We start from the raw sequence: 14,494 nt of genomic DNA on the forward strand, positions 1-14,494 counted from the left end.
CCTGCTGTACTTTAAAGCATCTGTAGGCTTTTAGAATCGTAGAATCATAGAATTGTTAGGGTTGGAAGGGACCGTAAAGATTATCTAGTTCCAACCCCCTGCCCTGGGCAGGGACACCTCTCGCTAGATCGGGTTGCTCAGAGCCCCGTGCAGCCTGGCCTTAAAAACTTCCAGGGATGGGGCTTCCACCACCTCTCCGGGCAACCCGTTCCAGTGTCTCACCACCCTCATGCAGGGAGGAGCACAGAGTCACAAAATCACGGAATTTTAGGGGTTGGAAGGGACTTCTGGGGGTCATCTAGTCCAACCCCCTGCCAAAGCAGGGTCGCCTAGAGCAGGTGAAATAGTCCAACAGGGTTATATCATACCATGAACGTGACATTCAATATAAATTAGAAAGTTTGCTGAGAATTTCTCCCTCTCCCCCTTGCTGGCTGCCGTCCTGAGAACTCCTCGCCCCGGTGCCGGAGCCCTGAGCCCTTCCCTTCCTCCCGCAGCCGCAGCGCTCGCAGGGGCCCACGTTTGCTGTCCCCTGCGGGGAGAGCACAGCTTCCTGCTGAGAGAATGGGCTGACTAGAGTCAATATTGGTTCGTTAGTATTATTAATATTAATTATCTAGTCTTATTCTATTGAATGTGTTAATATTTCAACCCTCCAGCTTCCTTGTTTTTTCCCGATTCCCCTTCCCGGGTGGGGAGAGGTCCTGCGGTGAGAGAATAATTGTTTTTGTGGGATTCTCAAGCCACTTTTTGGCCCCAGGGGCCCCTCGTACTCGGGCCCCAGGTACGACATCGCCTTCATCCCCTCCAGCACCTCCGAGGGGCGGAGGCCGGTACCTGCTGTGGGGACCGCGGTCCTCCGCCCCGCGAGGGGGCGCTGTCGCCGCCGCCGGGCGCCTCCCGCCGGGGCGTGGCGGATGCTGTGGGGGCCGCGCTGAGGAGGAGGAGGCGGCGGCGGCGGCGGTGACCGGTTGTGCAGGGCCCGGCCGGCCCACCGTCACCCCGCAGGTGAGAGGGGCTGCAGGGGTTCACCCCGCTGGGCTTTACTTCTTTCCCGCCGCCGGCAGGCCCTGCCGGGCCTCCCCAGGGGGACGGCCGGAGCCCCTTGGGCCGCTGGCGGAGCAGGCCGTGCCCAGGGAGGGGAGGGCCAACCGGGGTTCTGCCGGTGTGTGTGTGTGGGGGGGGGGGGTGGGTTCCCCTCCCTTGTGCCGGCCTCTGAACCGGGCTGAAAGGTGCTCCCCGCCGCGGGGCTTGCTGTGAAGGCCTTCAGTGAGGGGAGCCCCGCCGAAAACGGGGGGGAAGGCGGGGTGTCGTGTACCTCCAGTCGCAGGGTGCTGGTAGCACTGCACTGCAGGAGAAGCTGCAGCCCGCAGCTCTGGTGGAAACAGCTAATTCTCTGCACCGCACAGGCACCTGCGCTACCGTCCCCTGAAGCCCCTTCCAGTCCCTAAAAGGGCTTCAGGAAAGCTGGGGAGGGATTCTGGATCGGGGAGTGGAGCGATAGGACGAGGGGTAATGGTTTTAAACTGAAAGAGGGGAAGTTTAGATGAGATCTGAGGAAGAAACTCTTGGCTGTGAGGGTGGTGAGCCCCTGGCCCAGGTTGCCCAGAGAAGCTGTGGCTGCCCCATCCCTGGAGGGGTTCAAGGCCAGGTTGGACGGGGCTTGGAGCAACCTGGGCTGGTGGGAGGTGTCCCTGCCCAGGGCAAGGGGGTGGCACTGGATGATCTTTAAGGTCCCTTCCAACCCAAACCATTCTGTGATTTGGTGGGGGCTCTGCACTGATACTTTATTTCTCCAATGGTGCACTGTTACAAAATATTACTTCCCTTTTATATTATTTTTAAGACAAAAATGTAGTCAGTGTTATTAAGAAATAGCGTTTAAAATAGACACAAGTAATAACTATATAAATGTACTGTTATATTAACTTTACAGAGCACTTGTGGTTTCTTTAACACAGCTTCCGTGTTTGTCCTTCTTTGCTGTATGTCATATCTTTGTGCAGTTTTTATCCAAGAGCTTTTAAGTCGTAGATGGCACAGGCCATTTAAAAACAAGTTTAACTTATTCAGCAGAAGAAGCAACATCTTGGCAAGGCATCAAACAAGGATGCGAACAAAAATGTGCAGATAGGAAACATCTTGTATTTCTTAAATACATGTATTCTTAAATACAATAAGAAAATAATTGTATTCAAATGCTTTTCTTCCAGTGTGCGTGTTTAAAGCACAAAATTGTTCTAGGAAATGGATTTTAAATAATAAACCACCTGAGTTGTTACACACTTCTGCTATTGTCTGTTTTTCTGCTGTAGTCTTGTGGAAGAGAGAAGAAAGGGGACTAGCCTTGCCTGCCTTGGTAGTAAGAGGAGCGGTAAGAGCAAGAGAAGGGTAATGGTCCTTCCTTAATAGCTTCACAGTGAGAACTCAAATGAGTGCTCTTTGAAGCCGTTTTTTATATCAGAATGATTTTGGAATAGATGTGGGGAAAGTTAGACAGACAAGAGGAGTTCTATGGGAGTCAGTGGGCTGTTGCTCTGCCTGGGTAGTCATCCAAATAGGTGTTTGTGACAATGCAGTTCAATATTTCACCACGTACATTGGTCGTCTTCAAGCTGTGGGACTTCTGTGACCACTTCAGCTGCTGAAATCTGTCCTGTCTGCTGTTGTGTGCTCCTGAGTGCCCCTTGTGCAGGGCCTTGTGATATCTGACTCAGGGGAGTTGAGTAGGCTGGAAACTACTGAGATGAATAATACATGGTTAGTTTTCTTTTAGCTGGATTTGGCTGCAGCTCGTGCTGGGACAACAGAACGGGCGAGTACGAAGGCAAAACTGCCAATGGCACTTTTCTTTTTGGCAGCATCCCGTTACGATAAGAGCTGAAACCTCGGTTGTACTTTGAGGGTCAGAAGAAACTTGTTTCATAAAATTAAGTAGGCCTCTGTTGTATCTTGTGGAATTTGTGAAAGGTGTGACTGCTGCCCGTGGTTCTTCAGTGAAGAAGAGATTAGCAGAAATGAGTGCATAGTGCATGGCAAAGAATGGTTGTCAACACCGTAGACTGGAACAGAATATAATTGTAGAATAGAATTATTTAGGTTGGAAAAGACCTTTAAATCGTCGAGTCCCACTGAATATGCAAGATGAAGAGCAGATGAGGTGCTGGCAGTCGTGAAGCAATGTGAAACTGTGAAAGTGAGGGTGAGCGGCTTGAATTTACAGGGGAAAGAGAAATTATCTGTTACTGCGAAAACTTCAGAGAGGGTAGCCACAGATAATTTGAATTCACCGCTTCTCTTATGCTTGATAGTGCTGTGTCCAGGCTGCCAAAGGAAGGAAAATGGTGATAGAAAACTTAATTGAATTGTGTTAGCGAGGAGAAGGGATTGGGTTGAACCGTCCGGCATTCAGATTGCAGCTTCACCAGCTTCAGGGCTTTAACTTGCTGTCTGTACCCCAGAAGAAAAGCAAAAAGATGTTATTGGTTGACTTTATGCTGGGTAAGGAAGATCTGTTCAGTTTTGTTTCCCAGCTTGATTTGGAAAACCCGTCAATATTTAATGTCTCTGATGTAAATAAAAATACATCAGAAAGTGGCAGTTAAGGTATTCAGGTAGGAATGCCATCACATGAAGGGAGCAAAAGTGATTGCATCAGTCAGAGCTAGAAATGAGCTAAAATATTTATAAATTAAATACAAATGCACCGCCACATTACATCTAGTGAGTCATTTTGTCCTCTTTGTACCCGAGTAACCCTTTTATGTGTCTGCAAATGAGCTTTTCATTGAGAACAGATTTGGTGGTACAGCTCTGGAGAAGTTATGAGAGGAGGTTTTTACTTACGAGTTGTGTAATTCTGATCCCCAAACTCACGGCTCGTTTGTTGATTTCAATGTTAGAAAGGCTCCTTAGCAGAATCCAGTTTGGCCCTGTAGATAATGTAGGCCACAGATTGCAGCCTGTGATTCCTGGTTTTAGCTTTGAAATGATAAACGGCTTTAAGAGCAGCGTCTGCTATCATCCTGCATACTTTTTAAGATAAGCTATATGCTAATGTTGATTATAAACTGTTTTCCAAATTTGGTACTGTTCTCTGTATGGATATTTCAAAAGTCTGTAATAAACAAGAAAGGACACATTATTACTAGGTGAGAGTGAAAATTACTGAACAGGTACAGCCTCCCTTCTCACTTCATGCTGCTATTGGGAATATCGTCCAGAGGCCGAGCAAGATGTGGTAATCTGCTTTTAAGATTATATCTCCAAGACACAATTTGGAATTTACTGCATGGGCTATTTTATAGATTTTGCCCATTTTTTTTCTCAATCCAGTTTGTAACTATTATTCAGTAAAGGTCTTAAGCTTTGAGCTGCCTGGTGCCTACCTGATCTTTAGGATTTTGCTTTTTGAAACTTTGTTGTGGCCTATATTGTGTTTATTAGAAAGCTACAGCTTTCCATGATCAGAAACTGTGATTATGTATATGTCTGGCACTTTGGTGGCATTTTTTGTACCTGACTGGGACCAAAAGAAGCAAGGAACACTCGCTGTTCCTGGGATTTGAGATGTGGGTGTTTTATATGCTGACCAGTGACCTCAAGGGTTGCAACATTCATTTTTCAGATATGCAGCATTTGTGCAGCAATTAATGCAGTTTGGTGTTCTTTCATGTTTTTAGTCTTATTTATGGTTTTGTAGAAATACGCATTGGTATAATCCCTGTCATATTGCCGTGGCAGGAAGTGTTTAAGGTCAGGTTAAATATTAGCAAACTATACATGGTTTGTATCTTCTATTTATATGTGGGACAAGCGACTATGCTGATTAATGCTTTATGGCATTTACTCTTTAAACACTTTTATGATTATTTTTGGTAGTGTTGACATTTTACTGACTAACACTTTTTAGAAAAGGCATATTATGCATATTTTATACATAATTTCATTATTTTCAACAACTAGTAATGTGGTAGAGATCAGAGGTGCTGTCAGAATTTAACAAACAAATTAGTTTCAAGCATTTTACAGTGGAATATGTAGTGAGAAGCACGATTTAATTACAGTTATCTGACAGTCACTGATACTTACTGCGGTGTTATTTCATTTATGTTTTTGTAGCCATCGTGAAACTATGTGGAAATGGGGTAGTGGAGATGATTCTCCTTCCAAAACAGTAAGTATTGAATTATTATTAAAATAATATTTTCTTAAGAATTTCTGATCTAGGGAGTCTTTAATTGATGACAGACAAATTGTACGTTTTTGCTCTTTTGTAAATAAGTTGCTTAACTAGTTTTACCGTGACTCAGTTTTAGGACTCTAAAAAGTCAGGTTGGATTCTTGCTTTTTGTCTGCTTGGTATTTAATCTCTTGTGCGTAACTCTGTTTCTCTTCACTAGGCTTATCTTGATTTCAGAAAACATCTGGAGGAATTACATAAGCTTTATCCCGAGTGTATTTTTTGTGTATAGTATGTTCTAGATCAATATTTTGTTGCCACTACTGTAACGCTACTACTGGTTGTTACAATGCAAATCCAGTAAATGAGGCAATTCAGTTTTAGATTCCTAGAGGCTTTGATGGTTTTGCTGTATTTAAAACTATGAATCATAGAAACTGGTTTAGGAATATTAATTTCTTATGTCTATCAAACTGGCTAAAAACCATCTGGTATAGGTACATACAGTATATGGAAGTTTTAGTATTGCACTCTAATTAAAGATTTGCTGAATGCGTTTATAAATACCGAACCAAACACCAAGTGCAGGCTGTTCGGCAGAAGCAGTATTGTCTGCACCATTTTCTTTGTTCTAAGTATATTTAACGGCTGCAGGCCGCAGGCTCGCAAGATGCAAGAAGCATGTCGGTGACAGATTTGACTGAACAGCTGACAAGTACTGAACAGCTGGTAACACAGCTAAAGGAGCTTGTCAGAGAGAAGGATGCTGAGCTTCGGAATAAAGATCTTCAGTTAAAGGTACTGTGCGTGTATTCATGTCAAAAAGACTGCTTAAAAAGAACGCCTTCAGTCCTGTTTATCGTGAGCTGTTTTCATGGATACAGGCTTATATTCAGTTATAGCAGCTCCGGGAACACAAGAAGCATTGGTCACAATTAGCTGTTGCGGTTCCTGGACGTTGCCGCTTTTTGCCATGGTGTCTTCTGTTCCAAAATTGTAACTGGGTTCGGGTATTAGACAGGCAGCGTGTGTTCCTGGCACAAGCAGATGCAAGGGAGAGACTGACTTCCCGAGATCTGCACGTGCATGGTCACGTTAGGCTAAATATAGGGAAAACCACCATCCAAATAATTGCTGGACGTTTAGTGAGACGGCAGCTTACATCAGACTGAATTTCTGTAGATAATTTTTTATTTCTACTTCCACTATATATGTCTTTTTGTTGTATAATGATCTTCCTGTTAATGTTACTCTATATCATGCCTCTGCTTTTGACTGGCATTAGGAAGGATGGAACTAGAAAGAATTTATATCTAATATCCTGAAGACTTTTGAGGGTTTGTTTTTTTTACTCTGTTGTTTTTCAAACAGTGATAAGGTTGGTCTGTTCCTGCAAGAGACTTATTTTTACGCTTCTAAAAAAATGTCTTCCGTGGATGCAAACAGCCAAGTGTTAAAATACTGAATTTTCTAAAATTTTCTAAATTTTCTAAAATTCATTGTGAATTAAGTCATCTCTGTAAACAAAAAGAAACATGCTTTTGTAGTATTATGAAGGTGTCTGTCTTTTTGAACCCAAAAAAGTTTAAATGAATAACTCTTCTTGTTAAAAAATGAAGCCCTGAATCTGTATAGCTATCAAAAAATAAGAACGTTTCTAAAGTTTTAATGCCCTGTATTCTATGCAATAATAATAACCATATGCAGAAAGTTTAAATAATGAAAGGAAGGTTGTTTCATATATGCAGACCTGTTGCATGTGACATTATAATGTCTCTTCGGGGGAAAGATTTTTTTTTTTTTTTGGTAATCACTTTAGACTTTTCTTTCTCTTTTTTTTTTTTTTTTTAAATGGAAGAATCGAAGGATGCAGTTGTTCACGTAGCTAATTTAGTCCTTCATGACTTTGATGTTTTTAGGAGGAGAAGGAATCTGCTGATGCCAAACTTTCCAAGTTGAAGCTGCAAAACAAAGCCAAGGTTGCATCATTAACCTCACAGTTGGAAGAACTTAAGAAACAGTTATCAGAATCAGGAGGCTTGGAGGCAAAAGCAGAACAAAAAAGGGTAAGTGTCCTTACGTTTTAAAGCAGACATAATTTCTGTAAGGCTATAGACAGTTTTGTGTGCTGGACTCAACTGTGAAACTGAACTTCACATTTTGAGCTGTGTCAGATTAGGATCAGGGTAAACTCTGTGGGTGCTGTCAGTCCATCCGTGTATTTTTATTTCATTCTTCTTTTATCTTTCTGTAGAAATTTACAAAATGGCACATTTCTTTCAAATCATTTTAGTAAAAAAATCCTTTCTGATCTTTATCTTATTAGCAGCTCAAACTTTTAACACGTGTGAATCAGGAAGATAAATTATTTAGAAGAAATGAAAACAAAAACTAACTTGTTACTTTAATGTCGAAGATAAAAATGGAAATCTAAAAATGACCTTTGTGGCAAAATGTGAATTAAATATTGGAATGTTTCATTTAAATGACCAGTGTTTTACCTTTAACAAAGATTCTCGGGTCTGTTCGTAGTAGCACAGTTGTGTGAGTAGGCTTGTACTTCTTTAAAATAGCATATTTTAACTTCATACAGCTAGTAAGTGAGGCTTTAGTGAGGCTTTAATATTTCCAGGGCTTTTGTTTTCTAAAACTATGCTGAAAGGGAACAGAAATAGATCAGTTTGTTGAAGTCCCTACGTGTCTGCAAAGACATGCAGTATTTATGTTTCTGATCCCTTTCGCTAATAAAACATATACTTAGCAATTGCGCTTGATTTCTTTTGTAACGACAAATAATTTCTATAATCCAGTAGTTATGCATACTGAAATTCAGATTGGAGACATTGTGCTTAAGAACAGTTTAGTTTACACTCTTCTCCCCCCGCCCCGCCCCCAACCCCCCAATAGTCCATTTTCCCTCTGAGTTATATGGACTACGCTTGCCAGATTGTATGGGTTACAATTGCTAGAGGAAATCAATGCCCTTATTGCACGTTTCAGTCCACTTTGCAGCAATAATTATCATTCATAATTTAAATATAAAGATTTTTGCAAGCTTGATATGAATTCTGTGCCTGCTTTCTCTAGCTTCTACATGGAATATGTAATATACAAGAGAACTGAAACGCAAACCATGAGTAAAGTCCACTTTTTCTCACCAGTATTATCTGAATAGGTAGAGGTACAGAAGTCAGATGTTACCTAATTACGGAATGCAAAACTCCCTGTTTTTGCAGGCATCAAAAGATGGCGACCAGGAAAATGCTGCTGCGAATCGTGGGAAAATATTAGTACTGAGAAGGAGAATAGAAGAACTAGAATCCCAGATCACCCAAAAAAATGAAGAGTTACGCAAAAAGGTGATGTTTTATATGATGCTAAGTGTGTGGTTTTTCACATTTGTGGTGTAGGATTGCACTTAAATATATTTATTTAAATATCTTTAGTAATATAACGTATAATTAAATATATAAATAGGTATTCTGAGAGATTTCTGTTGAGTAGACAAAGAAGTTTATGTGCTACAACCTGCATGAGCAAATGCAGTGAGAATTTTGTCACTGTGTCTTCAGTGAGCAGTGATTCCTCAAGCGTGCTTTTGTAGTCGTTTGAAAATGAATGGAATAGGGTACACAAATATGAGTTTTGTGGATTCATGCTATATTTAAATCTTGTATTTTGAACAAAAATGCTGGTTTGCTTCCGTTTTTCTTATTATAAAAGTAAGTCATAACAGGAAGAAACGTAGGCAAGGGATGATTTCATGTTTCGGTTTGTAGCTGTTCCATGCAGCGATGTGTTTTGTGTATGTGACTGTGGAAAGTGGCAGGAATGTGAGTGCTGCAGAATTTCAGAAAGAAAGGCTTAGTAATTACAGTTTACACTTCAAATTGAACCAGGTTATAAATTTGATTGTATTTTTTTCAGCACCCTAAAGCAGGCCAAAAGGAAATAATCCAAACCGTTCTTCCATGCTGTAGATGGCGGAAGTATAGATTACAAGCAATGCTGTCTTTTCATTTTCAGAGTGTTGAACTGGAGGCCCAGCGCTGTCGTGGGGCTGAAATGGATGCCATGCTGGCAGAGAAAGAAAAGAAGTTAGCTGAAAGAGATGCTTATATCATCGACTTACAGATAGCGTGTGGATCAAGTGGTGTTGCCAATGAAACGCTCTTGCCCAATGAAGAATTGAAGGTATATTAGCAGCTCAAATGTAAAATCTTCATAGAGGTTTCAAGGAATCAGCTAATTCTGATGTGTTGTATGGTGGATCCTTCTCTGAAGCACAAATCCTCTGCAGATATTCGTGTGAATAAAAGTTCTTTACTGATTATTTTTCATTTCTAGTAGGTCTATGTATAGGTCTATAGTATATTCATTTTTAGTAGGTCTATACTTTTGTCAGTAGCATTTATATGTATTAGTATCAACTTCACAACCTGCAGACAGATTTCTTTCAAATTTAAACCAAACCTGAATTTTGAGTTTAATGTTCCTTTAACCGAGGGAAGGGGTTGGAGGTGGCTTCATGATAATTGCTCTGTCCTTTTTCTGGGTCCATTCTTCTAATTGTCTTTTGGTTTGCATTCTAAAGAATCAGCTGGCTGTTAAAGAGTCATCACTAGAAAGCATGCAGATTCTAGTTCAAAACCTTACCAAAAAGGTTGGAGACAGCGAAGAAAAGTGCAGCTTGTTCCAGGAACAGATTGAAAGTCTTAAAAATACTCAGAACAAAGAAAGAGAGCGTTTCCAAGCAAAAGAAGCTACGTATATGGAAAATGTAAGTAAAACCACTATAAAAATATTTACATTCTTTGGCAGAAGAAGTGGTGTCTTGGCTGTAGTGTTTCTATCCTGATAGTTAAGAAATGCCTTTTTTAATTTTGGATGATTCTTGAGTAAAGGTCTATATGGTGATCAGATGAAGTGAGAATAATGAAGCAGTAGATGTGCTGGCGATAACTGAAGTTGAAAGTTTTATGCAAGAAAGGAGTTTAAGGATGTGGCTGGTGGTTGGGCACGGAGGAACTAGTGTGGAAGAGAGTGGAATGAGTTGAGCAGAAGAACCACTAAACATCTCTCTATTGTAGCACTACATCTGAAAGTGCAAAAATGCACGTGTGCGGTGGCTGGTAGTGTTTTTGGATTATTGCAACCATTCTTGGCACAAATGGCTTTTTGGCGTATCACTTTCACTTCTGCTGTGAGCTGTCTGGCACACTTTGTAGCATGGGAGCATGGGAAAAAATTGCGTTTTCCTCTTGACTAAAAAACAGTTGAAAAAGTTTGGCATACTTAATGGGAAACTTTTCTAGAAGTTAGCAGCTGGTTAAGAGACTAAGACAAACAACATCATCCTCTGAAATAATACTTAAAAAGAAAAAAAAAAAAAGTGGAACTAGGGAGCATGTTATCCATTCCTTGATGTTACCAGGCTCTTCCAGCTCCTTTGGAAGCTAAATCTCAGATTTTAATGTGATATGCCTCATCCCTCAGTGTTCGAGCTCTACCGTATATGAAACTGGTCATCTCAGTATTTCCCACATCGTATGATGTCTTGAGTTTATTTTATCTGTAACAAAAATCACGGAATCATGGAATCTTCAGAGTTGGAAGGGACCTCTAGAGATCATCTAGTCCAACTCCCCTGCTAAAGCAGGATTGCCTAAACCACATCCCTCAGGGCTGCATCCAGGCGAGTCTTGAAAATCTCCAGAGAAGGGGACTCCACACCCTCCCTGGGCAGCCTGTTCCAGTGCTCCGTCACCGTAAAGAAGTTTTTCCGTGTATTTGAATGGAACTTCCTATGTTCCAACCTGTGCCCATTGCCCCTTGTCCTGTCACTGGGAACCATTGAAAAGAGCCTGGCTCCGTCCTCCTTAAACCCACCCTTTAGATACTTGTAGACATTAATCAGGTCCCCCCTCAACCTTCTCTTCTCCAGGCTAAAGAGTCCCAGCTCTTTCAGCCTTTCCTCATAAGGCAGATGCTCCAGTCCCATAATCATCTTGGTTGCCCTTCGCTGGACTCGCTCCAGTAGTTCCCTGTCCCTCTTGAACTGGGGAGCCCAGAACTGGACACAGTACTCCAGGTGTGGCCTCACCAGTGCAGAGTAGAGGGGGAGAATGACCTCCCTCGACCTACTGGCCACAGTCTTCCCTATGCAGCCCAGGATGCCATTGGCCTTCTTGGCGACAAGGGCACACTGCTGGCTCATGGATAATTTGCTGTCTACCAGGACCCCCAGGTCCTTCTCCTCAGAGCTGCTTCCCAGCATGTCCGCCCCTAACCTATACTGGTGTTTGGCATTCTTCCTTCCCAGGTGCAGGACCTTGCACTTGCTTTTGTTGAACCTCATTAGGTTCTTCTCTGCCCAGCTCTCCAGCCTGTCCAGGTCACGCTGGATGGCAGCACGGCCCTCTGGAGTGTCGGCCACCCCTCCCAGCTTGGTATCATCAGCAAACTTGCTGAGGATACACTCTGTCCCCTCATCTAGGTCATTAATGAATATATTGAACAAAATTGGTCCAAGTATTGACCCCTGAGGGACACCACTCGTTACAGGCCTCCAACTGGACTCTGTGCCGCTGATCACAACCCTCTGAGTTCTGTCACTCAGCCAGCTCTCGATCCACCTCACTGTCACCTCATCTAGCCCATACTTCCTCAGCTTCCTAATGAGGATGTTATGGGAGACAGTGTCAAAAGCCTTGCTAAGGTCAAGGTAGGTGACATCTACGGCTCTCCCCTCATCCAGCCAACCAGCTATAACATCATAGAAAGCTATCAGATTGGTCAGGCATGATTTGCCTTTGGTAAATCCATGCTGACCACTTCCAATAACTTCCTGTTCCTCTACGTGTTTGGAGACGACATCCAGAATGAGTCGCTCCATTACCTTCCCAGGGACAGAGGTGAGACTAACCGGTCTGTAGTTCCCTGGGTCCTCCTTCTTGCCTTTTTTGAAGATTGGAGTGATGTCAGCCTTCCTCCAGTCCTCACGCACCTCTCCTGTTCCCCATGACCTTGCAAAGACAATGGAGAGCGGTCTAGCGATAACATCTGCCAGCTAATGCAGCTTTTGATCCTGTAAATGACCACACCTGTTCAGAAGCACACAAGGAATTAGTTTTCATACAGGAAAGAAAGAAAAAGACAAACAATTGAGACTGTAAAAGCCATTTTTGGCAAGCACAATATCGTAATATATATCTGGGTAGGACTTTATGTGAATTTATTCAAAATAACATTAGCGAGATTCCAAAAGCTACATCCAGTTCTTATAAAAATTGTAAGATAGCTAACAAAGATGTTAGAAGTAGAATACAGGTTTTTGAGGGGGAGGCAGATAGGTTTTAAAGCTGCCATTTGGGCTTACTTGGTAGAAACTTGCTAGAAATGAACACGATCCGTGTAGTCTTCTAGAAATCGTAAGTCTCAGAACAACGTCATCCAAAAAAGAAAGGCAAAGATCTGTGATATTAAACAAAAATGAACAGTACTGTGCTTCTCATTTGAAGTTTGTTATTGTGGATTTAAGACAAACTTTATGTAAGTTGGAGGTTTATCTGCTCAGATCTGATCAGTAGTCACTGCCTAGTTACTATATTTAATGTTAAATGGAAGCAAAATTGAGACAAGGTAGAACATAGTATCTTTCTCTGCTTGGACAATTCAGTGTACTTTTACTGTACCTTTGTGTTTCATGTTTACTTTCTATTTGTTTTTAGATATGTGTGTTTCAAAATATTATCCAGGAAAAGGAAAAGGAACTGGAAGCACAGAGAGAAAAGCATGAGCAAGAGCTCTTTAAATTAGCTGCTAAATCTGATGCAAGTGCTGACCTAGAACAGGTATGTTGCTTTGGAAATTCAATAGCTTGCTTTGATTTGGTTAGACGTGGGAATTCGGAATTGTGTAATTACTAACCTCTGTGGCACAGTTCAGGTGTCTGGCTGGGCGAATAAAGAGAAGTCGTCGTCTTTCTCTTCTGAAAGTTTTAACTCCTTTATTGATGGCTTGATTTTTTTTTTTTTTTTTTAATTTCTTTGCTAGTTACTAAAGGCCTTGAAACAGAAGCTCCATGAAAAGGAAGAAGTCATGCTGGGAAGGACACAGGTGATAGATGTCTTGCAAAACGAACTGGATGCCAAGGACGAGCAATTGAAAGTAAGAAATAGCATAAGTGCACAACTAAACTCATCGGGTCAATTACAAGTTCAAAAAGCTGTTCGGTTGTACGCAAAAGATAGTTTTGTATAAAATATTTAGACAGTTCTGTGGGAGGCTTTTCAGTGTGCTAATAATGTAACCATAGTTGTGCAAACAAATGTTAGTTCCAGTTAGGAAATTAACTTAAAGGAGCGGTAAACTCCATAAAATATAAAACTGTCAACTCTCACCTGTAGTTTGTCTTGATTCACTTTGGGAACTTGCCACGTAGGGAAGAATTTTTTGCTGTCAAAAGATTTTTAGCTTCTCTGGTTAGAGACTGCAGTGACCCCCAAAACCGAGGCTTTTCTTTCCCTTTTTCCCCAGAGAGTGTTTTGCTATTTGTGTGCCTTTCGTTTTGCCGAATTTCTACTGATTGAAAAGCAATACCTAATCAAGGTGTGTTGTGTTTAAGCACCTTGCAGGAACTCTCATTATAGCCTTTGAGTGCTGCTGCTTCGGTTCAACAGCATAGAAAAAGGATGTTGCAGTCTCTCAGACGGGCTTTTGGGACTCTGAAACAGACCCGTTACAGCCTGTCCGGGGTGCCGTTTTAGCTATACACTATTTCCAATAAATTTTCAACTTGCCAAGCGGGCTGCCAGAATCAAAATCTTACTAGAAATTGTTTCAACTGTGTGTACCCAGGTAGATGCCCTGCTCAGATAGTTAAGATCCGTGGTAGTTTAAATATGTTTCATTTGTCCTTCCCAACCTTAGTAGGTGGGTGCTTTTTTTTTTTTCTTTTTCTGTTTTTTTTGTTTTGTTTTTTTTTTGTGGTTGGACTCGATGATCTCAGAGGTCTCTTCCAACCACTAAGATTCTGTGATTCTGATTTGTTATGCCTCCTGCCTTATGCAGGACTTTATTGTTTTTTTTTTTTTTCTTTTGGGTTAGATGCATCTTTCTACAGTGGTGCTCTGCAAGAACTGATGGTACCTAGTGCTAGCGCATTGAGGGGACAGAAATGTACACCTTGAGGGCAGGGGGAAGGTTTGACTGTGACAACATGAACTTAAAGCACTTAAACCTGAGATTCCATTACAGCTTAAGTATTAAAATAGCAGGAAGCCTTGCTTTATTTACAGAAGCATTTTAAAC

The 14,494-nt window shown here is 41.7% G+C and overlaps 1 protein-coding gene across 5 annotated transcripts in view; it reads left to right on the forward strand.

The window, feature by feature from the left end:
* Positions 1-901: 901 nt before the first annotated feature.
* LOC128909590 (golgin subfamily B member 1-like) overlaps positions 902-14,494 on the forward strand; it is a 46,682-nt gene continuing 33,089 nt past the window's right edge. For all 5 annotated transcript variants that reach the window (XM_054201480.1, XM_054201484.1, XM_054201481.1 and 2 more), the window contains exons 1-9: positions 902-1,008; positions 5,122-5,176; positions 5,837-5,980; positions 7,102-7,248; positions 8,419-8,541; positions 9,209-9,376; positions 9,777-9,962; positions 12,913-13,035; positions 13,238-13,351. In XM_054201480.1, coding sequence (XP_054057455.1) covers positions 5,135-5,176; positions 5,837-5,980; positions 7,102-7,248; positions 8,419-8,541; positions 9,209-9,376; positions 9,777-9,962; positions 12,913-13,035; positions 13,238-13,351 — 1,047 coding nt within the window. In that variant the 5' untranslated portion in view covers positions 902-1,008; positions 5,122-5,134. The remainder of the gene's footprint in view (positions 1,009-5,121; positions 5,177-5,836; positions 5,981-7,101; positions 7,249-8,418; positions 8,542-9,208; positions 9,377-9,776; positions 9,963-12,912; positions 13,036-13,237; positions 13,352-14,494) is intronic.

Source organism: Rissa tridactyla, chromosome 4, assembly GCF_028500815.1.
Source record: "Rissa tridactyla isolate bRisTri1 chromosome 4, bRisTri1.patW.cur.20221130, whole genome shotgun sequence".
NCBI classification, from domain to species: domain Eukaryota; kingdom Metazoa; phylum Chordata; class Aves; order Charadriiformes; family Laridae; genus Rissa; species Rissa tridactyla.